General features: G+C 37.5%; 1 protein-coding gene and 1 long non-coding RNA gene across 11 annotated transcripts in view; one reads left to right on the top strand and one right to left on the bottom strand.

Moving 5' to 3' along the window:
- The window catches only part of LOC136841871 (uncharacterized), a 320,425-nt gene that overhangs the window by 283,085 nt on the left and 12,014 nt on the right, over positions 1-25,326 (bottom strand). Inside the window, exon 2 of the long non-coding RNA XR_010854115.1 lies at positions 12,118-12,204. This is a non-coding gene — a long non-coding RNA (uncharacterized lncRNA). The remainder of the gene's footprint in view (positions 1-12,117; positions 12,205-25,326) is intronic.
- The window catches only part of LOC136841868 (sperm-tail PG-rich repeat-containing protein 2-like), a 92,559-nt gene that overhangs the window by 64,707 nt on the left and 2,526 nt on the right, over positions 1-25,326 (top strand). For 2 of the 10 annotated variants that reach the window (XM_067109274.1, XM_067109265.1), the window contains 9 exons: positions 14,106-14,228; positions 14,659-14,835; positions 15,215-15,330; positions 16,047-16,190; positions 16,573-16,779; positions 17,726-17,932; positions 20,721-20,927; positions 23,232-23,438; positions 24,156-24,362. In XM_067109274.1, the coding sequence (XP_066965375.1) occupies positions 14,106-14,228; positions 14,659-14,835; positions 15,215-15,330; positions 16,047-16,190; positions 16,573-16,779; positions 17,726-17,932; positions 20,721-20,927; positions 23,232-23,438; positions 24,156-24,362 (1,595 nt within the window). Of the gene's footprint in view, positions 1-14,105; positions 14,229-14,658; positions 14,836-15,214; positions 15,331-16,046; positions 16,191-16,572; positions 16,780-17,725; positions 17,933-18,547; positions 18,755-19,294; positions 19,694-20,720; positions 20,928-23,231; positions 23,439-24,155; positions 24,363-25,326 lie in introns of those variants that run through there. The other 8 variants (XM_067109273.1, XM_067109269.1, XM_067109272.1 and 5 more) reach the window with 6 other exon arrangements.

Here is a 25,326-nt window from a genome sequence, read left to right as displayed (position 1 = left end):
GTGTTTCCCGTTAGAAGTACCTTTGCTAATGAAAAGGGCCAAGGGAATGTCTTTTCTTCTTCTTCTTCTTCTTCTTCTTCTCTGTGAATTACGGGAGACCTTTGGACCTCGCACATTACGTCACTTCTTCTTTAGTTTCCATTCTTTTTTAGCAATTCAAAAAACCTCAGTCCTTGGGAATAGGCAAAAGAAAGGAATGCTGGCACTTGTTCTTCTTTGCAGATGACCGGTTTGCTTTTAAGAATGAGTTATATATTTTCATATGTATATATATATATATATATATATATATATATATATATATATATATATATATAGTATATATATGTGTGTATATATATTATATATATGTTTATATATATATAAAAATGTGTAAACATATCAGTGAGATTTGCTAATATATATATATATATATATATATATATATATATATATATATATATATATATATATATAAATGTGTAAACATCAAAGATTCAAAATACATCTAACACATATGAAAACACAACATGAAACAATACATTTAGCAAGGTAAAAAAATATATAAAAACAACTCAGAAACACCAGCTGCTACAGCACAGCGAAGTGAATGACGTCACATTCATTATTCACCAGCGTCCATTACGTCACTCTGCCCATCCGTCGTCCAGGAAAAGAAGGAAAACGGAGGATCGGTGTAACAACCGGGCGGCGGTTCCCGTTATGGCCACAAGATGTGCGTGATCTTGGTATCCATGACACGAAACTCTCTCTCTCTCTCTCTCTCTGCCAACCTCCATCACCCTCCCTCTAATATCTACCGTCTCTAAACCCTTTACTCTTTCCCAAACCCCTCCCACGACCAGAAACCCCTTGTCAACAAGATCGAAGATGAGGGAGGGGGAAGTAGCGAGGGTCGCGTTCTATCGGCGTGCGAGTGTTTGTTTACGTCTGTCAATTAAACGCGACCTTGTCGCTATTCCCAAATTGATTTATTCATAATTGTTCTCCTCTGTCAAGTTTTACTCGAGCGACTCTTACTCGTTTTGAGCGGCGAAGCTGGAGTTTTTCTTCTACCTCCTTGAAGGCCAAGACTATTATTCTTGAGAGAGAGAGAGAGAGAGAGAGAGAGAGAGAGAGAGAGATATGCTTGATGACGATTGACAAAAAGACTACACGAGAATATTGTACTTGGCCCGTGCTGAAAGGTCGCATATGTCATCTACATAATCAGTGTGAGGTGCATTTACAGCCTTTGAATTATTTATCTTGATATATGTATATATATATATATATATATATATATATATATATATATACACACATATATATATATATATATATATATATATATATATATATATATATACATATACTGTATATATATGTATACACACATATATACAGATTCATATTTTAATGTTTGAAAAGCTTTTAGCAACACGTTCGCTATACTACTGTGCTCTCTCTCTCTCTCTCTCTCTCTCTCTCTCTCTCTCTCTCTCTCTCATTAACCAGTGAACCCAGCAACGTTGGGTCCGGTCTGTTCTTGGATAGGTGACCCCATATAAAACTCACAAAGACGCTGGCGTCAGGTAGCATGCTTAGCCCTACATGCTTGGAAACTTGCAGCATGCCTTAGGAAGTTGTTTCAAGGAGGAACAGACCCGAAGTGGCATAAGGCCAACTAAATCTAGCAATAATGAAGGTAATTTTCAGAGTTACTATTAATGTGTGAACGGTGGACTGAAGGAACAATGAAACTATCAGGCGAGAGAGAGAGAGAGAGAGAGAGAGAGAGAGAGAGAGAGAGAGAGAGAGAGAGAGAGAGAGAGAGAGAGAGAGCGCTAGATTTCCCTTCTCTTTTCATAAATAAAAAGGGTATCCTCCATGACCCCTCGAACATCAGGTGTTCATTGGTCTAAATGACTGGTTGTCTCCAGGCGTGATTATATTTAATTGACTTTCAGCGATGACTGAGTGTGTTTTTTTTTCTCTCTTTCTCTCTTCATTTCAGGTATGACTGCGCTTTTTCATGGCTTTCGTTATGTTGATATATTTTTATTTCTATTGGGACGATGTGCGTCTGCATGCTTACTTATTTTCACCTGTGACTGGTTTTCTTTTTTCTAGATCGCAATAAGAGAATATATTTAAAACTATTTTTTTTATTCCTGGACACGTCTTCTCATTAAAATGATGTCAATTATTCCCTGGGACTTGGTGAATACTTTCACAAAACTTCATGAAAATCTGTTCAGTGGTTGTCCCGGAACCCTATTGACAAACGTGCAAAGATAACCAAACACCAAGCTTACTCCAATAACACGCAGTTGTTCTTCTGTTCATGTCCTCGAAATCTTTTTGCTTGTCTTCCATTACACCGTCTCCTCGAAGAGATTGTCGTCGTTACAATCACCCTAATGTTTGTTTCCTTCGAAAATCCAGGAATCAGGTGTTCGATGACGTCACCGCACCACTGTCTTTTAAGCAATTCATCAGCTGAAAATGCAGGTACGTTCGTCTCGTCAGCCTGTATAGTCAGAACAACCTTGCTTCTCTCTGCGTTTTGAATAACTGCCCAGAAATTACATTTAGAATTTCATGACGGCTTGTATTTGCAGTTCATTCAATTACTGCTTAATTGTTGTGCAATAAAAGGTGAATGAATTAAAAGACGCGTTACTTACTTTGTGTAACTCCGCATCACGTGCGCCATTCAACAAAGGGACGACCCCCAAATTGGTCTTCGGTGTACGTGGAGGAATGCTCGCTACGTGTAATAAAGGATTATCTCTCTCTCTCTCTCTCTCTCTCTCTCTCTCTCTCTCTGTCAACAGACAGAATCGCGTGCAGCAGGAAATTTAAAGGCCTCCTCCGGAAGAAGCAGAGTTATGTGTGTGTGTTGGGGACGTGTGTGTGTGTGTGTGTGTGTACTGGGGGAGGAGGAACATAACGTGTTCAAGAGAACGCACCCACATAAACACGAGCGCAAGGTGTGACGTAATTGCATAGCGGGGATTCACGGAAATATTGCCGACCGACGTGTTGAAGCCGACATAGCGATCTCTCTCTCTCTCTCTCTCTCTCTCTCTCTCTCTCTCTCTCTCTCATACATTCTACATGTCTGTAAACGATTCAAAAACGATGTGGGAAGATTAAGCAGCGAGAACGATATTAATAACGACAGCATTTACCGTAAAAGGATGATAAGAGGTTGTTCAACGCAAAATGCTTACATTAAGTTTCTTTCCTGACGGTTCAGGCGTCATAACCTTATACGAAGGTGGTGCCTGCGATTTGACTCTAACCAAGATCTTCTTATCAACAAAATCTCTCTTTTTTTCGGGACAGCGGTAGAACGCTTTAAAAACCTTTATGCGTTTATGATTTATGTCTAAGATCTTGACTTTATTTTCCTCAAGTAAATAGGACGAATAAGAATGACTATAAAGTGATCCTCTTGTGGCGAGATCCCAAGACGTGAAAACTTTATTACAGTTCAGCTCTACTACTGAATTTAATATATATATATATATATATATATATATATATATATATATATATATATATATGTATGTGTGTGTGTGTGTGTGTGTGTGTGTGTGTGTGTGTGTGTGTGTGTGTGTGTGTGTAAACATAACAGGTATCAAAATGGCACTCTCCTGGCGACGAGGTTCCTCAGCCCAAGGCACTTTCATTTTGTAAAACTAACAGTGCCGTAAGTCGAGACAGGGTTTGATTACATCTCATCCCAACACAGTCCTTCATTATATACCTTTGACAGCTCCGTTAATTAGAGCAGTCCTTCATTAGACTACAGGTACGAGGTATCTTTCATCGAACACTCTGAACCGCTGCTGACGATTTTGATAGCCTGTCAGTCAGTCAGTCAGTCAGTCAGTCAGTCAGTCAGTCGTGCTATATTGCTGACGGCACTGCAAGGTCACAGAAAGAGAAAGTCTGTTCTTATTCTTCTTCTTCTTTTTTTCTTCTTCTTTCTGCGGAAAGATCAATGGCACTCGTCGGTCGGTCGTGCCCCAGATATCAAGATCTCCTGGCAGCTACGTGTCACGCATGCGCGCGCGCGCTCACCTGCTTTAAAAAAATTATGACGAGGTGATTACCGCGCTGGTTGTTTCAGAGGAAAAGCAAAGTACTCATGAGCGATCTGAAGGTTTCGTTACATCATACACACACACAAGCATACTTTCACAATATATATATATATGTATACATATATACATATACATACACACAAAACATATATATATATATATATATATATATATATATATATATATATATATATATATATATATATATATATATATATATATATATATATATATATATATATATATGTGTGTGTGTGTGTGTGTGTTTATATATATACATATATATATTACATAAAATATATATATATATGTATATATATACATATGTATGTATATATATATATACATATATATATATATATATATATATGTATATATACATATATATCTATCTATCTATCTATCTATATATATGTGTGTGTGTTTCCATACAGATTCTAGATTCTCCATGGAGATTCCAATGACAATCTCAATTGCAGAATCGCAATTGCGTTGCGTCCTTTGAAGGGTAACTCATAAACGGGGTGTAATTTTTTTTTTTTTAGATTTCTTAATATTTACAGTCTTATCATGACCGAGCTCCCAGAACCAATATAGAGTCTGGTGTTCTTTGAAGGTTAAATAGCTATATTCCCTGAAGGCCAAGAATGGGGAGTAAAAACTAGTCTTGTTGTTGCCAGGATTAAGGCCGTTGGCTAAATATAAATAAAACAAGTAAAAAATGCGTCGAAGTTTCTTCGACGCAATCGAGTTTTCTGTACAGCCGCTACAGCGTATAATCAATGCTACCGAAAATGGATCTATCTTTCGGTGGTCTCGGTGTAATGCTATATGAGTCGCGGCCTATGAAACTTTATTCACGGACCAGTGGTGGCCTGGCCTTTAGTTTTGCCAGACGCACGATTATGGCTGACTTTAACCCTAGATAAAATAAAAGCTACTGAGGCTAGAGGGCTGCAATTTGGTATGCTTGATGATTGGAGGGTGGACGATCAACATACCAATTTGCAGACCTTTAGCACCAGTAGTTTTTAAGATCTGAGGGCGGACAGAATAAAGTGCCGACGAACAGACAAAGTCGGCACGATAGTTTTCTTTTACAGAAAAAAATTAAAAAGCATAAAAAAAAGGTCCTCGAACAACCACTAAACATTTTAGAAAATAGCAAATGTTTGCAAATAAAAGGAACTACCAAGGAAAGTGGATGGTCTTACATTGATAATTGTAAGTAAAAAGCGTCTTTGATCGTATGAAAATCAAATGCAAGGCAACATCAGGATTTTGGAACGAATGAGAAAATGTCCTTGATTTTACGGAAATTTAAAGAAAATGTGTAACTAGAAACAATCTCTGATAAATAATCATCTGGAAAGGACCATCAAGACTTTGTGGTGAATGAAAGGAATGTCCATAAATCACTGAGAATGAAGAGTGAAATTTAATATTTCATGATTTTAGGGAGAATGGACTGTTAAGATAAGACTGAAAGACTGGTTCACCGAGTAGAATGATGGGGAATGATTGATTGTTTACTTTAACCAACTGGCGTCACGACGTCAAAGTTCATCGACGCCAAACGACAAGGTGTTTTCAAAGAGGTCTTTAAAATTGCAAAAAGAAATCTTGAACATTTTTCAAAAGGTCTTTAAAATTGCGAATTATTTTTGAAGAGGTCTTTAAAATTGAAAGGGATTTTTAGAAGTCTTTAAAGTAGCAGAAGGTTTTTAAAGATTTCTTTAAAATTCCAATGGATTTTTAATGAGGTCCCTAAAATTGCAAAGGATTTTTAAATAGGTCTTTGAAATTCCAATAAATTTTTAAAAAGTTTTTAAAATTCCAATAGATTTTTAAAGCGGTCCTTAAAATTCCAGGTCTTCAAAATTCCAATGGATTTTTAAAAAGGTCTTCAAAAATTCCAATGGATTTTTAAACAGGTATTTAAGATTCCAATGGATTTTTAAAAAGGTCTTCAAAATTGCAAGGGATTTTTGAAGACGTCTTCAAAATTGCAAAGGATTTTTAAAGAGGTCTTTAAAATTCCAATGACTTTTTAAAAAGGTTCTTAAAATTCAAACGGATTTTTTAAGAGATCTTCAAATTTCCAAGGGATTTTTGAAGAGATCTTCAGTTTTGCAAGGGCTTTTTGAAGAGGTTTTCAAAATTGCAAGGGATTTTTGAAGAGGAGTTTAAATTTGCAAGAGATTTTCAAATAGGCCTTCAAAACTGAAGACCAGGAAACAAGGAAAACAGGATGATGGCTCGCGAATTAGGAATAAAGAGGAAGATAGGAGGAGACGAAGGAGAAGAAAGACCCAATCCATCAAGCAACTTAGAGGGAGGCAGGGAGGAGTCCTTAGTGCCAAGATGATGATGATAGGTGTTGGGGCGAGACCACCCCGCCCCCTCTCGAAGGTTCCTTCTTCTCCTCCTCCTCAAGACCCGACCCAGAGATCCTGAGGGTTAGGAGGAGTTGCGTCGAGGAATCCTATTCGGAAGGTTGCTCCGATAATGCTGCTGTTCTCATTATTCTTGGCTGTTTTTGCTTGTATTTTTTTTTCTTTATTTTTTGTACAAAGGATAGCTTTGATTACCCTCACGATGCTATTTTTTTGTGCAAAGGATTGTTTTGTTTGCTTCGATAATGTTTACCCCGTTAGGATGTCGCGGGATTTTATCAAGATAGGAACCTTGTTTATTACTTTCTGCATCAATGATCGTTTTCATCTCCATAAAATATTGTTTTGTTTTGGGTTGATAAGATGTTAAAGGACAAAATCAAAAGATTTACAGAACAAATCAGGCTGTCCTGAGACCACCGGCATTCAAATCCGAGGCTTAAGTGTAATACGATTCCACTTCTGATCTCTCTCTCTGTCTCTCTCTCCCTCGACGAGGTAATTTGCTACCTCAGCCCTAGATGGAAGGAACTAATCGACAGGCAAATCTACGAGTAAATCTATATTGTCTCTAATTTTCTGTAGAATTGGAGCACAATTCTTGTTCAGTCCATCTACCTATCAATCCAGATTGTCTGCTTACCCGCCTGCCTCTAATTTTAACTATACTTACCTCACGATTTATTAAATATTTCTCTCTCTCTAATGTCTAATTTTAATTAAACTTATTTCGCGATTCATTGAATCTCTCTCTCTCTCTCTCTCTCTCTCTCTCTCTCTCTCTCTCTCTCTCTCTCTCTCTCTCTCTCTCTCTCTCTCTGCGGTGTCATTTCCTACATTACGAGTACTTCTTTGAATGTACATTTTTTATGTTATTTTCTTACCTACAGGAAATTCTCTCTCTCTCTCTCTCTCTCTCTCTCTCTCTCTCTCTCTCTCTCCTGTAGCTGAGGGGTCCCGATTCCTTTTAAGAAACTCCAGAAAGGCGGAGACCTCGAGTGAGCATATGCCAACACCCTGTAGATTTCGCCCCTCCCTTCCGCTCTCCTTATTGTCTTCAAAACACGTCTGCATCGTTGCGACATGTCAATGACTGATCTTGGGAGAGGTGTCTACCTGGGCTTCGGGGAGTGAAATTCTTACGTGGAGCGGATGTACCTTATAGCTTAGGCCCGAGGTTTTTTCTTTTTAACTAAAAATTGGCTTAGATTTCATTTCGCCGTCAAGACGAACGATGAGTTTGATGGTTGTTCAATCTAGATTTATTGGCTAGTATTTGTGTCCGTCGAAATCTAAACCAGGAGGATCATTTTTTTTTTTTAATAAAGATAGTTGGAAATTCTGTAAATTTTCGCCAGAACTCTAGTGAATATTTATGAATATCCCTTGATGTTTTGCTAAGAACACAGTGCAATAAATGTTCAGCCTAAGAATGTTCTCTCGAATTCAAGTGAATATTTGCGTAGAGCCCTGGTACTATATATATATATATATATATATATATATATATATATATATATATATATATATATATATATATATATATATATATATATATATATATGTATATATATATATATATATATATATATATATATATATATATATATATATATATATATATATATATATGGAACAAAATCATCCGCAGGAACTTTTTCCATTATTCATAAATTCTCAAGTAAAAGAAATATTTAGAAACAATGATATCCAATATAGGTTCTCCTGGCTTGGAATTTAGTAGAAGGCTAAAATAGGAAAATTAGACAAGGAGGAAGCTGAACACGATTTGGAAATCAAATGGAATGAATTTACGTAAGAGAGTAAGATTACGCCTGGATTCAGATGGCAAGACAGAGGAAGAAATGATACCAGAAGGGAAGGGAACTGAAGGAAGCTCCATACATTATTATTATTATTAATTATTATTATTATTATTATTATTATTATTATTATTATTATTATTATTATATTATTATTATTATTCAGAAGATGAACCCTATTCATATGGAACAAGCACCATTGACTTGAAATTCAAGCTTCTAAAGAATGTAGTGTTCTTCTTCTTCTTCTTCTTCTTCTTCTTCTTCTTCTTCTTCTTCTTCTTCTTCTTCTTCTTCTTCTTCTCATTATTATTATTATTATTATTATTATTATTATTATTATTATTATTATTATTATTATTATTGTTCAGAAGATGAACCCTATTCATATGGAACAAGCCCACAGGGGCCATTGACTTGAAATTTAAGCTTCCAAACAATGTGGTGTTCTTATAATTATTATTATTATTATTATTATTATTATTATTATTATTATTATTATTATTATTATTCAAAAGATGAACCCTATTCATATGGAACAAGCCCACAGGGACCACTGACTTGAAATTCAAGCTTCCAAACAACGTGGTGTTCTTGTAATTATTATTATTATTATTATTATTATTATTATTATTATTATTATTATTATTATTATTATTATTATTCAAAAGATGAACCCTATTCATAAGGAACAAGCCCACAGGGACCACTGACTTGAAATTCAAGCCTCCAAAGAATATGGCGCATTAATATTTTTTCTTCTTTTTAAGAAGTGTATTGATTTATTTTTTCTTAGAATAAGAGGTAGGTGAGGCGCTGAATTACACATTAATTCTGTTTACTCTTATCTTTTAAAGCTACGAGATTCCACTCCCATTTATCAAAGTCACAATTATGCTAAGAAGGCCAAAACTGAGTGCTACAAAGGCATCTTTACAATCTCGTTGTAAGTCACAACAAGTAAAAAATGAGCCGAAGTTTCCTTGGCGCAATCGAGTTTTCTGTACAGCAGCTACAGCGTATAATCAAGGCCACTGAAAATAGACCTATCTTTCGGTGGTTTCGGTATAATGATGTATGAGCCGCGGCCCATGAAACTTTAACCACTGCACGGTGGTGGCCTATCCTATATCGTTGCCAGAAGCACGATTATGGCTAACTTTAACCTTAAATAAAATACAAACTACTGAGGCTAGAAGGGTGCAATCTGGTATGTTTGACGATTGGAGGGTGGATGATCAACATACCAATTTGCAGCCCTCTAGCCTCAGTAGTTTTTAAGATCTGAGGGCGGACAGAAAAAGTGCAAGCAGAATAAAGTGCGGACGGACAGACAAAGCCGGCACAATAGTTTTCTTTACAGAAAACTAAAAACTGCGTTCACAACAGTAAAAATGATGTTATTATTGTTGTTATTGTCGCGCTATGTTGGCCTCGTGCCACCCCAAACTCTTGTTCCTTGAGCATTCTTTATGGTCCGAAGAACTAAAGAAGATTATTATCTTGAATTTTATAAAAACGAGACAACGAGGAAGTTCATCACTCAGAGAGAGAGAGAGAGGGAGAGAGAGAGAGAGAGAGAGAGAGAGAGAGAGAGAGAGAGAGAGAGAGAGAGAGAGAGAGAGAAACTGGAAAATGTTCGCAATTATAGATGCACGAATTAGAAAAAAAAACTTTAAACAGGAATTGAGACATCACAACCCGTTCCGACTTTTCTTTAATCTTATTAACATATTTTTTTGTAAAAGAGAAAACCAACATGATTAAAATGTCGCCCCTTCAATTTTAAAACCATTTGATTCCCCAGCGGGAAGCCCTGACGTCACGTCGCCGCCTTCCGCCGAGACCTTGCTTCCACGTCCACCGCTTAAGTACTTTCATTACGCCGATCACGAAACGGGCATACGAATATCCGACGAAAGCACGAATATTCGACCCAGGACCCCTGGTTCGACCACGGTCGACCTCAAGGATAACGAGGCAGGACTTGTAGGATATATACCTCGAGGTCCCTAAAAGGCTAAAGGTCAGGGTATAGCCCCGGGGTTCACTGCAAGGTTTGGAGCGATAACATGAGGGTTTTAAAAGACTGCTACCACATGCCCCTCGGGCATTTACCAGACGGGGCAACTCCCATAATACCATCAGAAGCCGGGCATGACATTATCATCCTGTGTGGAAAAAAAAGTCGAAAGGCTTTCAGGGGGAAAAAACTAAACTGGGTAAGTTGCCTCGATGTTATTCTCAAACTGGTTTTGGAGTCATTTGGGGTGAGGCTTTGCATTCTTCGCTGTTGTTGCTGGAGAGAGAGAGAGAGAGAGAGAGAGAGAGAGAGAGAGAGAGAAAATAAGTCTGGTTTGGTCCAAACGTTGATGCATCTGATATATATAAATAAATACACACACACACATATATATATATATATATATATATATATATATATATATATATATATATATATATATATATATATATATATATATATATATATATATACATATATACATAGCTGTATTATTATACAAACAAAGAAGCCCTTTTCGTGGCAAATGCAAAAGAATGAGATTATTCGGAAGAAAGCGATGCCTCAGTCACCTCAAATCGATGTACAGTATGTATAATCCACCTTTACACATACATAAATAAATGGATGAATACTTATGCCCTTTTTATCTCTCTCTCTCTCTCTCTCTCTCTCTCTCTCTCTCTCTCTCTCTCTCTCTCTCTCTGAAGCTGCAACAACTTTAAAGAGGCGAAGATGCCCAGATAAATAAGACGGGTTCAACGCCCCATATAAAACCCGCCGTCCGGCAAGCAAGGAATGTCCTCCGAAGGTGATCACTGCCCACACAGACAAGGGCACTGTACCCACACTTACATACCCACACTTACATACCCACACTACATACCCGCTCTATATAATCGCGTGATCAAGGAAACCAGGTGAATGACTGCGAGAACCCGAGGGGCTGTCATATCTGAAGATGCTGCCTCTGGCGTGGCCGGCTGATGATGATGATGATGATGCTGATGGTGATGATGATGATGATGATGATGGTGATGATGATGCTGATCGCTTGAACATCTGAAAACTGAAGAAACAGAGGAGCCGGTTGATCGGACGTTTTAAAGAGAGTTCTACGTTTTGTCGGTTCAGTGCGGTGTGTGTGTGTGTGTGTATATGTATATATATATATACATACACACTTATATGTATGTATGTATAGTCTACCGGTCACTCTTTACCAGATACATAAGTAATTGTAATAGCCACAATGCGCGAAGAATTCGAGAAGTTAAGAGGGCATTGTGGCTATTACAATTACATGAATATATATATATATATATATATATATATATATATATATATATATATATATATATATATATATATATATATATATATATATAGTGGTTGGGCACCATTTTATCCTCCTCTATCCTTGTAACCTCATTTCTTTGGGTTAGATATAAACTCGTCAGGCCACCCTTCCACCCCAAAACCCCCATCGCCACCCGTCGTCCCAGAGCCTTTGTATTTAAGAAAATACACTTTTTTTTCTTACTTTTAAATTAGATGATGAAACCCACACGAATCACCGGATTTGCTCCAGTCTCTCTCTCTCTCTCTCTCTCTCTCTCTCTCTCTCTCTCTCTCTCTCTCTCTCTCTCTCTCATTTTATCCCGAATCAGCCTTAATTCTTTGTCCTTCCGCAGTCTCTACTCACACATGTTAAGAAAAAAAGAAACTAAAAATAAAAAAGACTAATAATTAAAAAAAAAAGAACAAAATATGGTTACCTGTTTAGTTCCTGAGGCCAAAGTCAGGATCTGAAACTTCTCTCTAGGATTTTGATGATATAGACTGGTGACAGAGGCGCGTCGACCCTGTAATAATAATAATAATAATAATAATAATAATAATAATAATAATAATAATAATAATAATAATAAGAATAAGAAGAAGAAGAAGAAGAAGAAGAAGAAGAAGAAGAAGAAGAAGAAGAAGAAGAAGAAAGTATCATTCACTGATGTGGCAATACCATGGGACACCAGATTAGATGACAAAGAAAGAGAAAAAATTGATAAGTAAGACCTGAAAATCGAAATAAGAAGGATATGGGATATGCCAGTGGAAATTGTCGTGTGCGGATAATTCCCAGGCGGACAATTTCCATCCGGACAACTTCCGTGCGGAAAACTGCCAGTATGGGCGATTGCCAGGCTGACATTTGTCACCCGGACAATTGCCATTGGTTCCAAAATATAATGGATAAAAATGAAGGAAATAGTTACATTATAGTTACGGTATGTGGATTTTTTTTTTTTTTTTTTTTGCTGTTGCTTTCAGGATTACAGTTTACTACAGATATCCAAACAAGTAACTTGTAAAGGGGTGCTTATTAGGAATATTCTTTTATAAGAAACAAATTAATTAAGTATAGAAATTGTCCGCCTGGAAGTTGTCCGAATGTCAATTGCCCGCATGACACTGGCAATTTTCAGGATGGCTATTGTCAACTTGGCAAAAGTCCGGCTGGCAATTGTACCCATAATCATAGGAACACAAGGAACGATCCCAAGATCCCTGAGAAGGAGTCTGGAAAAACTAGATGCCGAAATAGCTCCAGGACTCATGCAGAAAATTGTGCTACTAGAAACTGGGCACATAGTGAGAAAAGTGATGGTTAGGAGGGAGGATGCAATCCGGAACCCCACATTATAAAAACCAACCAGTCGAATAGGATGGCTGTGATAGACCAAAAAAAAAAAAAAATAAATAAATAAATAAATAAATAAAATAAAATAATAATAATTTATTAATTTACTTTTTTGATAAGCGAGATCTCTTTCTCTATTTCCCTTTACCTCCTCTTACTTCTTCCTAATGAAGACCATATTCTTTGGAAGCTTGAATTTCAAGTTAATGGCGCCTTTGGTGGGCTTGTTCCATATGAATAGGGTTCATCTTCTGAATAATAATAATAATAATAATATAATAATAATAATAATAATAATAATAATAATATGAAGCAGATTTCTAGTGGCATTCATGCCAAATGCCTAAGGTTTGTGTAAGATTCTAATTTTTACAAGCTATATGCTTTGACTCGGATCGTTGTTACCAAGTTAATTTACCCAGACTGCTGACTGACATTTTCTAGCCTTACGCAAGGCTATCCTAGAAAGTTTGTTCGTAGACGACGGTTAGATACTGAGCTTGGTGCGAAGCATAATTAAAGAATCTGGACAGCTAAATAAATGGTAAAAGACCCAAGGGAACGGATGAAAATGGCAAGACAGAGAGCAGCTCTACTAGAAGCTGAAAAAATGTCTAAAAAAAAAATATGTAGAAAGGGATATTAGAAAATTACCTTTGTAGAAAAAACACAATATTCGTCACGTTCTTTTCAGTATCCTAAGGACTGTAAGGTGTCCTTTTACAGCCTGGCGATGCTACGACAAGGGTCATTTGGGATCTCTGCGTCCAAGGCGTCAGATCCGCAACATAGTATGATGGAAGTCAATTAGTTGATCACTCCATTTAACCTGGGATTTGAGCCAAGCAAAAATTCAGTCTAAAACGACCTGATGATTACATTTCGGAAGCTCATGGGATTCCTGAAATGCTGATCTTGGAGCTCCCGTGATCAAGTTCAGATGAAAATACAGAGTTGAGGCTTTCAGACCCTGTTTCACTGAGCATCATAACCGTTATCACCAAAGTAATTAGTATTATTGTTAATGCTGTTGCTGTTTTCACTAAGGGCGTTGTTTGTTTGTTCCAGGGATTGGAGATTCCACTAAGAACCGCCCCCCAGCATTCACGATGTCCAGCCGCCAAGCATCGAAGCTGGAGACGGCAGGACCTGGGCCAGGACAATACAATGTTACTGGCCTCTCCAACAAAGGTCAGTGCTGTGTCCTATAGATTCCTCTTCGAAAGTAATTTAAATCTACATTGCCTCTTGCCTTTAACCCTTTAGTAGGTCTTGTATAGAGTTTGACCTGGAATGCTAGATGACAAAATATGTCGATGAACTTAGTTATTTAATGCTCTTGATTCTATACTTCTGTATACTGTTATTTGTGCACTGACCGCTTATTTAGATGTGCACTGTAAATGTTAATAATGAACATACAGACTTGAGGACGGGAATAAGTCTTGTTTACTTGCTGAGGTTTTGCTCATAAGCATTACGTTAACTTTGAAGTTCTGCCATATACATAGTGTCAATAGTGTCATCAACAGTGGCATTTTTCGCAGGTGTTAATGTGACGATATGCTTTCTCTCTCTTTCACTCTCCTCCATGTTTTCTATTGTCTGCTGCTTTCTGCAGGAAGAGACGAACCACATGCTGCCAGTATGCACATCAAGCCTAAGGATCCTAAGGCCTACGTCACTCCAGCACCCTGCGACTACTCTCCTGAGAAGGCAGAAGCAAAAGTTAACGAGGCATCCCCGAAATTCTCCTTTGGCATGAAGACAGAAAATGGAAAAGCCTCTGATACCCCAGGTTTGACATTCCCGACTTACGTTGTTGAAACATATAGTTTTATCTCTATGCACACAGAGTGATCACCCTTAACTATCTCCCAAGCTTCTTTTGCTTTAATTGTATGGCCGTGACCAACAAGTCTGAGGGCTTCATTATCGTGCCCAGGCAACCTATAGTTAAGGAAATTGAATGCACTGTTTGCCCGTAGGCTGCCAAAGAACGAAACGAAACCTTCAGACTCATTGTCCATGGCTACAGTTGCACTGATGAAGCCTAGTTTAGAGTTGTTCTTAAAGCATTTATTTGTGAGGTGTCTCATCCAATTAAAGTCTTGTTGTAGATTCAAGTTTGTAAGTTTGTCCTTTGACATTTCATTCACCTGCTTTTGTATATCTAGCTCCCAACAGCTATTCTATTCCAACCTTGCTGGGATCCACCAAGGAAGGGGCAAAGCAGTCAGCTCCCAGCTTCACAATGTCAGCCCGACCAAAGCCTGATGAGGACAAAATGAAGGTAAATGAGCTCATTTCTTTAGTTGGGATTGTGGATTAAACTCTTAAGCTAAGGAATGGATGCAGTGTTTGTAATCCCCAATGAAAGATACTGCAAGAAAAAAATGAAAATAGAAAAAGCATATTTCTCCCTTGTGGCATGTTTTCAAAGAGCATGATGTCTAAACGCAAAAAAGCATTGAGGCTATATTTTTTATGGAATATATTTATTATTTCTTTAAGATTTATTTTTGTTGGATACCATGAGTGACATATCAGGGTATCCTGTTAACCTTCAAATCTATGCCACAGATCCTTTTGCAACTGGGAAAAGATTCACTAAAAGCAATTACTTGTAATGTAACAAAGATATCCTTTGAATATGCCAATTGCCTTCAAAGAGATAATTAGAACTGTCCCTGTTAACTTTGTTTTCAAAGGTTGTTCTTTATTTCATGTTTCCAAAAGGTGGTAAGTTCATAACTCATACCCAGTTTCACACAATCTGTTTATTCTTTTTCAAACCAGCACTAGAAGAACAAAATAATAATCTCCTGCACAAATTCTGTACCTCAGCAATTTCTTCTTTCTTTTTTGGTGATGTTTTTATTCACCAATAGTCAACAAATTTTTAGGCTATACTTCATAACATTGATTGATCGACTTGGTTGGTCTTTGCTGCAATTTCCTCTCTGAAGAGAATGAGACTTAACAGGCCGCCAACTGTCTTTTCCAAAGGTCCCAGGTCCCGGCTCATATGAGGGAGCGTCGGTTGACAAGTACAAGACGATCAAGAGTCCTTCCTTCAGTATGGGGCAGAGGACTACCATTCCCTCTGACCACACCATGAAACCAGGACCAGGAGCTCACTGCCCAGAGAAGGTAAGAAGTAACACGCGGCCATCAGAGACTGGGAATAAGGCGTGTTTTAATCTTTTTGATTCAGTCTTTTTTGCACCGTTTCTATTAATCATTTATTTTCTTCCATATCATAAACTCTTCCGTTTACTTTTGGGATGCTTCTCTTAATATTTTTGGTTTATTCATCTAGAACTGACTTTTATTCTTTTTGCTTTTATTAAGGATCAATGTTTCCATTTATTTTCCTATTGGTTTCTAAACTAAAAAAACTTATTGCATTAACTGTACTAAGCATGCTAGAGGTTAAACCATAATGATCACTTTACAATGATTTTGCTGAATTTGCACAATCTTGCACAATGACTGCCGATACTGTAACTGCACGATCCTCCTACTCGTTTAGTACAAGGATTCTGGCCCAGCGTTTACAATGGCACCAAGGGCCCCAGAGGAAGTCGATAAAATGAAAGTCCCGGGTCCGGGCGCCTATGAAGCTGGTGACCTCGACAAGTGCAAGGAAAAGCTACCAGCATTTACTATGGCTCCAAAGACAAATGTGCCTACTGACAAAACACAAAAGCCATCCCCAAATGCATATTCTCCAGAGAAGGTAAGTACTTGCTCTCAGAGCAGGTTGACATTTGGAGGAACTCGGTATGAAAGTATTAGCAATCTGCTATTGGTAAAGAAAGGATGGTGTTGTTTGGATTTCTTTTTAGTTTTAATTCTCCATTACTTCCTGCCACCACTATGTGGAATGTTAATAAACGTATCACTAGATCAAATTATCTTGCGATTGAAACAAAATCATTTGTGAGACTCGTTATACACGGCAAATATTGCTGCCATCAAATTCATGCTCCGACAGTCCACCAACTTCAATTCACGATGTTTTTCAAAACGCCGATTGAAAATTTACATTTCATTCACCTTTATCTATCTGAAAGCTATATAGGACATACATCACCACTTGTTAAGTGAAAAATCTTATTCAACCGTGAATTGGTTTAGACCTGAATGTCTGTTCAGTTATTTTATGAAGATGCCATCAATATAAGTAGTTCACTACCCTAGAGCAGTACCTTGAGCAAGTGCAAACATCCAGAGTAACAAAGTGACCTTTGATGACTCACTGGTATCAGTCATGGACTTATTAATACTTAAAACTAACCTGTATCATTTGTTCTTCTCATTATCTTCATCCCTTGCTTTGCTGACTGGTCCATTAACAGCTTTTCTTACAGACTTGTTTTGATAAATTGTTTTATCATCAAATACCGGTATGTATTTGCTTTGATGAAAGAATTTTGTTCAAATCAGTGTACCTCATTTCATTTCATGCATTTCCTATATATTTATATATCCAGGCTGTGAAATTGACAGCCTTATTTGCCACTGAAGGATAATTGCCTGTACTTGCATAATTCTCAAGTCCTTGAAAACAGACTGTGCACCAACAATAAATTTCCTTTTGTTGCCAAACATGTCGCTCTGCCCAATATCTCTCCCGAGTATGCTCATTCCACTGTCGACCATTAACATTGGTATTGGATCAGTACCAGGATTCCGGTCCAAAGTTCACCATGGCTCCCAGACCAGCTGAGGAAACTGATAAGATGAAGGTCCCAGGTCCAGGTACATACAATGCCGGTGATCTCGATAGGTGCAGAGAAAAGATGCCAGCCTTCACAATGGGCAAAAAGACAGAATTACCCACTGACAAAACACCTAAGCCTGCTCCTAATGCATATGCCCCAGAGAAGGTATGTAGCTTTAGCACTTTGTGAAAGTCCATGTACGTCCTTTCCTCTAACACGAGTGCCTGATCATCCTTTTTTTATTGTACATTGACAAAGCAATGGCTGGGATGCTTCATATAGGCTAATGCAGGATTTGAGGGTAATATAACGTCGAAAATTATTTTTCCACGTTACACATGGCATAGGGAATTGTGTGATATCATTTTCTAGCAATGATTACACAAATGGGTGTTAGATTTTACAATAGCAGTAAAATAACAGTCGTCTTCTTGAGTAAAACAAAAACCAAACTCTCCCACAGAAGAGCAGCTTACTGGAACGGCCACTAACTCTGACACATTCTGTAATAATAGTTGTTGAGATAATAAGAAATGATATACCACTTGTGCATGAGAGGGTCATACACATGAAAACATTACATAGTAGTTTTTGTTTGTTTACAAAATGATGTCAGTAGATGAAATCATTGGTTTTATTAGTAGATTAATTCATTGGTGTTATTATCAGTCTGGTAATAAATATGTTATTACAAGAGTAGAAATAGGTAGTTAAAGTTCTACCATTCTCATAAACATTTTAATCAATCTGCCTCATGCAACACTTCTGCTGTTGAAACAGTACCAGGAAACAGGTCCAAAGTTCACCATGGCTCCCAGACCGGCCGAGGAAATTGATAAAATGAAGATTCCTGGTCCAGGTACTTACAATGCTGGTGATATTGATAAGTGCAGAGAAAAAATGCCAGCTTTTACAATGGGCAAAAAGACAGAATTACCCACTGACAAAACACCAAAGCCTGCTCCTAATGCATATTCGCCAGAGAAGGTACGTATTGGCTGTATGTAGTGAAAATCTGTAAACGTTGGTTTCTGCTCTGCAGACCTCACTGGTCCTTTGCAATGTACATAACCAAAGATACTTTGAAAGCTACAGCTTCATTCTAATAAAACAAAACAGCAACATACAAACACAGGATTGTAAACATCTCAGCCAGTGATATAAAACTTCAAGATACATTTTATCACAGGCAGTGTAGGACAGCATTCCCATGTAGCAGTCACTTTACATATTGACCAATCATCGATATTTAGCCAAACAGCGCAGACACTGAATGCATCACTTGAGCAAAATGCAGACATTGCAACTAACGTCGACACACTCAGCATCTGTGATCATAATGATATTCAAAGACTAAGAATGTATTAGTTATATACTTTTGCATTTTGTAGCTGGTTATTAGATTTGCTAAAGCTCTGTATTGAATGGATTCAATAGCAGCTAGAGTATAGCATAATTGGGAATACATAAAATTCTGGAATTTCAAACATTTTCGTTCTTTATGAAACATTATTGCTGTTGAATCAGCATCAGGATTCAGGTCCTAAGTTCACCATGGCTCCTAGACCAGCTGAGGAAACTGACAAGATGAAGATTCCCGGACCGGGCACTTACAATGCCGGTGATCTTGATAAGTGCAGGGAAAAGATGCCAGCTTTTACAATGGCCCCAAAGACAGAGTTACCCACAGACAAGAGCCCCAAACCAGCCCCCAATGCATACTCCCCAGAGAAGGTATGTCAGATTTACAGGCTTGCTTCAATTACCTCATTTACAAACCCTTCTCTTTTTCCCTACAAAGGCGTTTACTAATGCTCTTCATACTGAAAAAACTGACAAATAAATAATAGCTCGTCACAATATGTGGAGCTGTTCAGGAGTACCTGAAATATTGTTGACTCACGGCATCTACATATCGGGGCATTTAGAAATTAACATCAGTAACCAAGTCACTTAATTACCGCAACTAAAGTCTTCAGCCTTCTCGCCTTTTGTATCAAGGGCAGACTGAAAACAAGGAGGTTTGATACCAAAAGACTTTACTGCTTTAGCTCAACAGATCTGGAGATCTGAAATTAAATGACCTCATCATCTGAAATTCTTTGGGTGCTTTTTGGAACCATTTCTCGTTACTCTCTCTTTGGAAATCTGGAAATGGTGTTGCCATGTAACAGGATCACACTTGAAAGTTCTCCATGTCTATGAGACAGCATGAAGAGAGCAACTACATGAAAAGTATGTATCAAGGTAATTATGTCAGCAAATCTGACAATTACACTGGAGAGACAGAAGTACCCATTACATGAAAAATTTTATTAACACAAGTTGGTATGTAATGCTGATGTACTGAGAAGTCTGAGATTCATTCATACAGTGGAAATAAAAAAAAACAATTTTTCTATTTAATGCTAAGCTGGAAGCATTGTTGTAGGGCTCATTCTCAAAAGTAAAAACTTCTAAGATATTCTATGAATCTCACTTTTCAGATAAAACGTCTGATGAAGTCGCTATAGAATTGCTTCTAGATATGGAATTCTGATATTGTCGTCCAGAATGCCACTTCTAGGCTAGGTACCCAAAGGGGTAAAGAAAGCCACTTCCAGATAATAAATTTAATCAATCAGCTTTGGCAAAGCTTTTCTTTTCTACCTCTGAAGTAAACCTCTGATTCAAGAAAAACTAAAAAATACCAAGACTAACTAAATGATTCCATAACCAGGCTGTAACTAATTAAGAAATATTCTCCTTTCAAAATAATATCATCTATCTTACTCTTTGACATGCTAATTCTTATTTAAAAACCTTATAGGTGAACAGATTATTTAGAGAAGTTACATGTCAAGAATTGGAATAATTTTCTTTGAGAGTTTGAATTCAGATTAAATCATACCATGAAATATGCCAGCTTAATTTCTTTTATACTTTTTTCACTTCCCTCCAATAATAAAATTAGTATCAAGATGTGGGCCCAATGTTCACGATGGCTCCCAGACCAGCTGAAGACTCTGATAAGATGAAGATCCCAGGCCCAGGTACTTACAATCCTGGAGATCTTGACAAATGCAGAGAAAAGATGCCAGCCTTTACAATGGCTCCAAAGACAGAATTACCCACCGACAAAGGTCCAAAGCCCGCCCCTAATGCGTACTCCCCTGAGAAGGTATGTAAGTGTTCGGCCAAACCTTCCTCAAGGTGATTCCTTGGTCCTTTCATAAAGCTGACTAACTTTTCCATGAGAATTTAAAACAAAAAATTCAGATGTCTCTCCATCAAGTGCCCAAATCCGGCTCATTTAGCTTAGCCATCTAAAATAAATGTGTAACAAAATCCCTTAAGTTGTAAGTGTAGTGTCCCAAGGATATCTCCCGTTTCTTCAGATGTAGGTTCTAATCATATATAGACATCCACATAATTTCTTCTGATAAATGAAGGAACAAGAGGATAGTCTGATACTAATAAATGAAATGCCTTCACTTTCATTTTGGCATGAACTACATTTTTCAGTGTCAAAATAAGTGAATAATTTAACTTTTTCTTTTAACATTTCACCTTTTCTTTTGACCCCAGAGAAGAATAACAATTTGTACACCTGAAACACCCACTTCCTAATAGTAACCAGTTAGGGATCATCCTAACACACCATGAAAATGAGCCCGCATTTTGCATAATGATTTCCAGACCTATGAAAAATTAAGCAAAATCCTCGTAAGTCCTGAATTTTATGGGAAATTACTTCTGGTAATCCACAGATGTCACCCCATTCTCTCTCTTTGGATGCAGCAAACGACAATGAAGTGGGTGAATAAAATTACGTCAGTGCTACGACTGGCAATCGCATAACTGCTAAATGAGCTTTATTTCAACTAGGTTCAGTTCTAGTAACTGGATTTATGGTGACTTCAATACTTATTTCTTCTCTTAATTGTAAACTGAAGTGAATCGCACATTTCTCAACTCAGAAAGAGAAAGATAGAACTGGCTCAAGTTGCTAGTGAATGAGAATGAGTAAAGATTTTACATGAAGAGAAAAAAACCTAAGCAATCAAAACCAGTTCTCTAGACAATAAGATATCAAGGATCTCACCGGTTGTTAGTATGGAGGTCTAAGAGTACAGCAGAATTATACCAAACATGGTGAACATATCTCCATGAGGGTTGATGAGAAAGTTGATTTTTAGACGAGATCCTTCATTTAAGTGTACATCCATCTGAATCCTTGCTAAGATTTATTTGCTCATTCCTTAGTTTATCTTTCTATGGCACATGCGTGACCATTCGACAATTATGTGAGATACAGTAATGCCATTGAAATCTCATCATCACAGTAGATTCATTTAAATTGTTGTGCCATGTTGATTCCTGTTTCATAAAGCAGTTATAATAGTTGTCCAGCTGTGAATCATGTAAAACATTAGAACAGGACCAATTCACTGTATTAAGACGAAGAGACCGAGGCAGCCACGCTGTGCCAAAAACACTCCTAGTCACCCAAAAAGAAAATGTGCTGATGATCTTGACAAAACAGGGGTCTGAATGATTCAGGAATATAGACGTTAGAGAATCTTACAATCCAGAAGTGAGTGGGATGAAAGATTGGTGTCACTATTTCTCTCGGGTCAGCTGGTGCTCGAAAAATATCAGATCTTGTGTAGACTTAATATTATTAGAAAATAATCACCTCAGTTGGTGTCTCAGGAGTGATACAACAATGTAAGTAGTAGTTTATAAGTTCCTTAAAGAGATGTTTAAACACTTAGGATAATCTTATCAACAGCAAATGGTAATCTGGAATACCCAGTCTGAACATTATTTACACTAACATGCAATATCAACAAAGAGTAAATTGGATTCTTACTCAATGCATAGCTGCAGTTCACAGTGCCAGATTTACCAGGCAGCACTGCTGACAACAAACTGACCTAAACCCCTTGTGATGATTACTTGTGCTTTCACTAGAGTAACTGAGGTTGTAAATTCAGACTATTGCAACAGCTGGAAAACGGGGAATGAAAAATGCAGTGCATGGATTACACCACCATTCATAGCTGTACATCATTTTCATACTCTTTTAGTGACTGATCTTGAAGACTCATGTACTAACAATGATAACTGTATTTTTCTGTAGTTGGCAGTTGTCACCTCAACACTAGGAAAACTCTTTTATTATAAGCTCTTACTGTTTTATAAAGCCAAGGAATGTTTTACTCTGTAGAGTTGCTTATACATAGAAACAGTCTTAGAGTGCAGTAGTTTATTACTCAAAGCATCAGTACCAGTATTTATGAGTCAGCCATCTTGCTGTTTACTTTGTGTGGTGTCTTATTATAGCTCAGTCTTTTGCTAAGGAAGTGGTTCCCTACATATCAAGGACAATATGTTGCTTTTCATTCCATATGGTTTACATTGTTCACATTACTCCTCATTCCACAAGAATATATACATCCTCTGTCATTCCAAAACTCAGTATCAGGAAACCGGTCCCAAGTTCACAATGGCTCCCAGACCCGCTGAAGAAGTCGACAAAATGAAGATCCCAGGTCCAGGTACATATGATTCAGGGGACTTGAACAAATGTCGAGAAAAACTCCCGGCTTTCACTATGGCCCCCCGAACAGAATTGCCCACCGACAAAACCCCCAAACCTGCCCCGAACGCTTATGCCCCAGAGAAGGTTAGTAAATGAGGAGTCTTCCAGATCAGGAACCTAGAGCATTAGTGATGATGTTTAGCCCAGCAATCTTACCTGACGTTGCAAAAGTAACTGGTTCAAATGTGTCAGTTTGGCAAGTGGTTCATTTATTCAGCTTCATTCTCCTGATTATTGCATCAGTGGCACTGCTCATGAAAATTATGAAATGAATTACGTAACATTAAGCTGTAATAGCTAATATATACTTATATACTGATTAACTTACAGATTTCAAAATATTAGTAAAGTCAATATGGAATTTAGTTTTTCTTGCATTAGTGAGTTAATACCCCTTTCAGTGAAATCTTATAAATATTGTCACTTACAATAGTGAGAGAAAGGCAAATCACCTAAGTTATCTCAGGTAATTTATGTCTCTAGTTACATGAAGCAGTCCTTGACAAAATTAATTTTGTTTTCATTACTTTTGTCAAAATTATCATTCCAGTACCCAAGAAGACTTTTTGGAATTTGCTTTTCCAGGAAATCCTTAAAGCAAAATTAAATATTTTCTGGGACCTCCACTTAATTTCAAATTTTAAAGTAAATCCTTGTTTGATTTTTCGTCCTGAAAAACACTTAACCCCTTACATTAGGAGGTAAGGGCTAACATAACATCACTCCTCCATGTAAACGCATGGGCTTCTCGTCTTGCATGCCATTACATTCCCTACCAATTTCCCCTCCACAAATATCCAGTACCAAGAAACCGGTCCCAAGTTCACAATGGCGCCTAGACCTGCTGACGATGTCGACAAAATGAAGATTCCAGGTCCCGGTACGTACGACTCAGGGGACCTGAACAAATGCCGCGAGAAACTCCCAGCTTTCACTATGGCCCCCCGAACCGAAATGCCCACCGACAAAACCCCCAAACCCTCCCCCAATGCATATTCCCCTGAAAAGGTTAGTGGTACCACGCCAGTCCTTTGTCACGCCTTAATGCTGTCCAGGGCAGTCTAACAGTTCTGGGCCAAAGCGGCTGGTCAGTCATTCCTTAACACAGTCCAGGGCAGTCTATTAACATTTCCTGGTCAATGCGCTACACTCAAAGCATGAACTCTCATTAACATTATACTAAGTTCCTGTTACACAATGCACAGGGAAAATGAAACACTGTGTAAATCCCGACCGGTTTCGTCCTTATATCTGATACTTTTTTAGGCCAATTCCAGAACAAATTTGTCACATGTCTTCCCGTTAATACCAAACTTATTTACAGTTACACGAATTCAGATCCCCTTCACCATCCCTGTACAAAGGGCAGCTCAAGAACAAATTTTCAGTTTAAGCGACAGATTACGTAGCAAAGATTTTCCATTGCATCATTACTAAGTGAGAGCATCAGTGTCCGTGATTCAAGACAATAATGATCTTAGCACTGTGGTACTCTAGTTATCAGTGCCCTTATCAACTCTGTTATGATAATTCCTGTCAGAGGGATAAACCTGTTCGTGACTGTTCATTTGAATTTCATAAGAACACATATTCATCTACAATCAAAATGATCACTTATGAGGTTTCATTGTTTTCCATGGCGGTGGTAAGTAAAGAATTTTCCATTGTGAGATGTGGGTGTCATTCTATTTCCAAGTCAGTTTTAATTTTCAGTTGATTATTATCAAATTCTTTACCAGTGCAGATTGTCTTGATTAGGTGTGCAGAAGGAAAGCTAATTATTGTATTGTATCGGTATTCTCTCATATGAGCACTGCTTACAGTTTGGACGCTTTTAATTTGCAATATAAGTTTTTACAAGGTTGAAGCCTTAAGCTTACTTATAATCTGTATTTTTTGCTTGAGCCTTTTTACTGATTTGATTTTAATACTTTCTTCGTTTATATGTATTTACTCTTCTCATATGAATACT

The sequence above is a fragment of the Macrobrachium rosenbergii genome, chromosome 9, assembly GCF_040412425.1.
Source record: "Macrobrachium rosenbergii isolate ZJJX-2024 chromosome 9, ASM4041242v1, whole genome shotgun sequence".
Classification (NCBI taxonomy): Eukaryota; Metazoa; Arthropoda; class Malacostraca; order Decapoda; family Palaemonidae; genus Macrobrachium; species Macrobrachium rosenbergii.
This window is presented reverse-complemented; position numbering and strand designations above follow the sequence as displayed.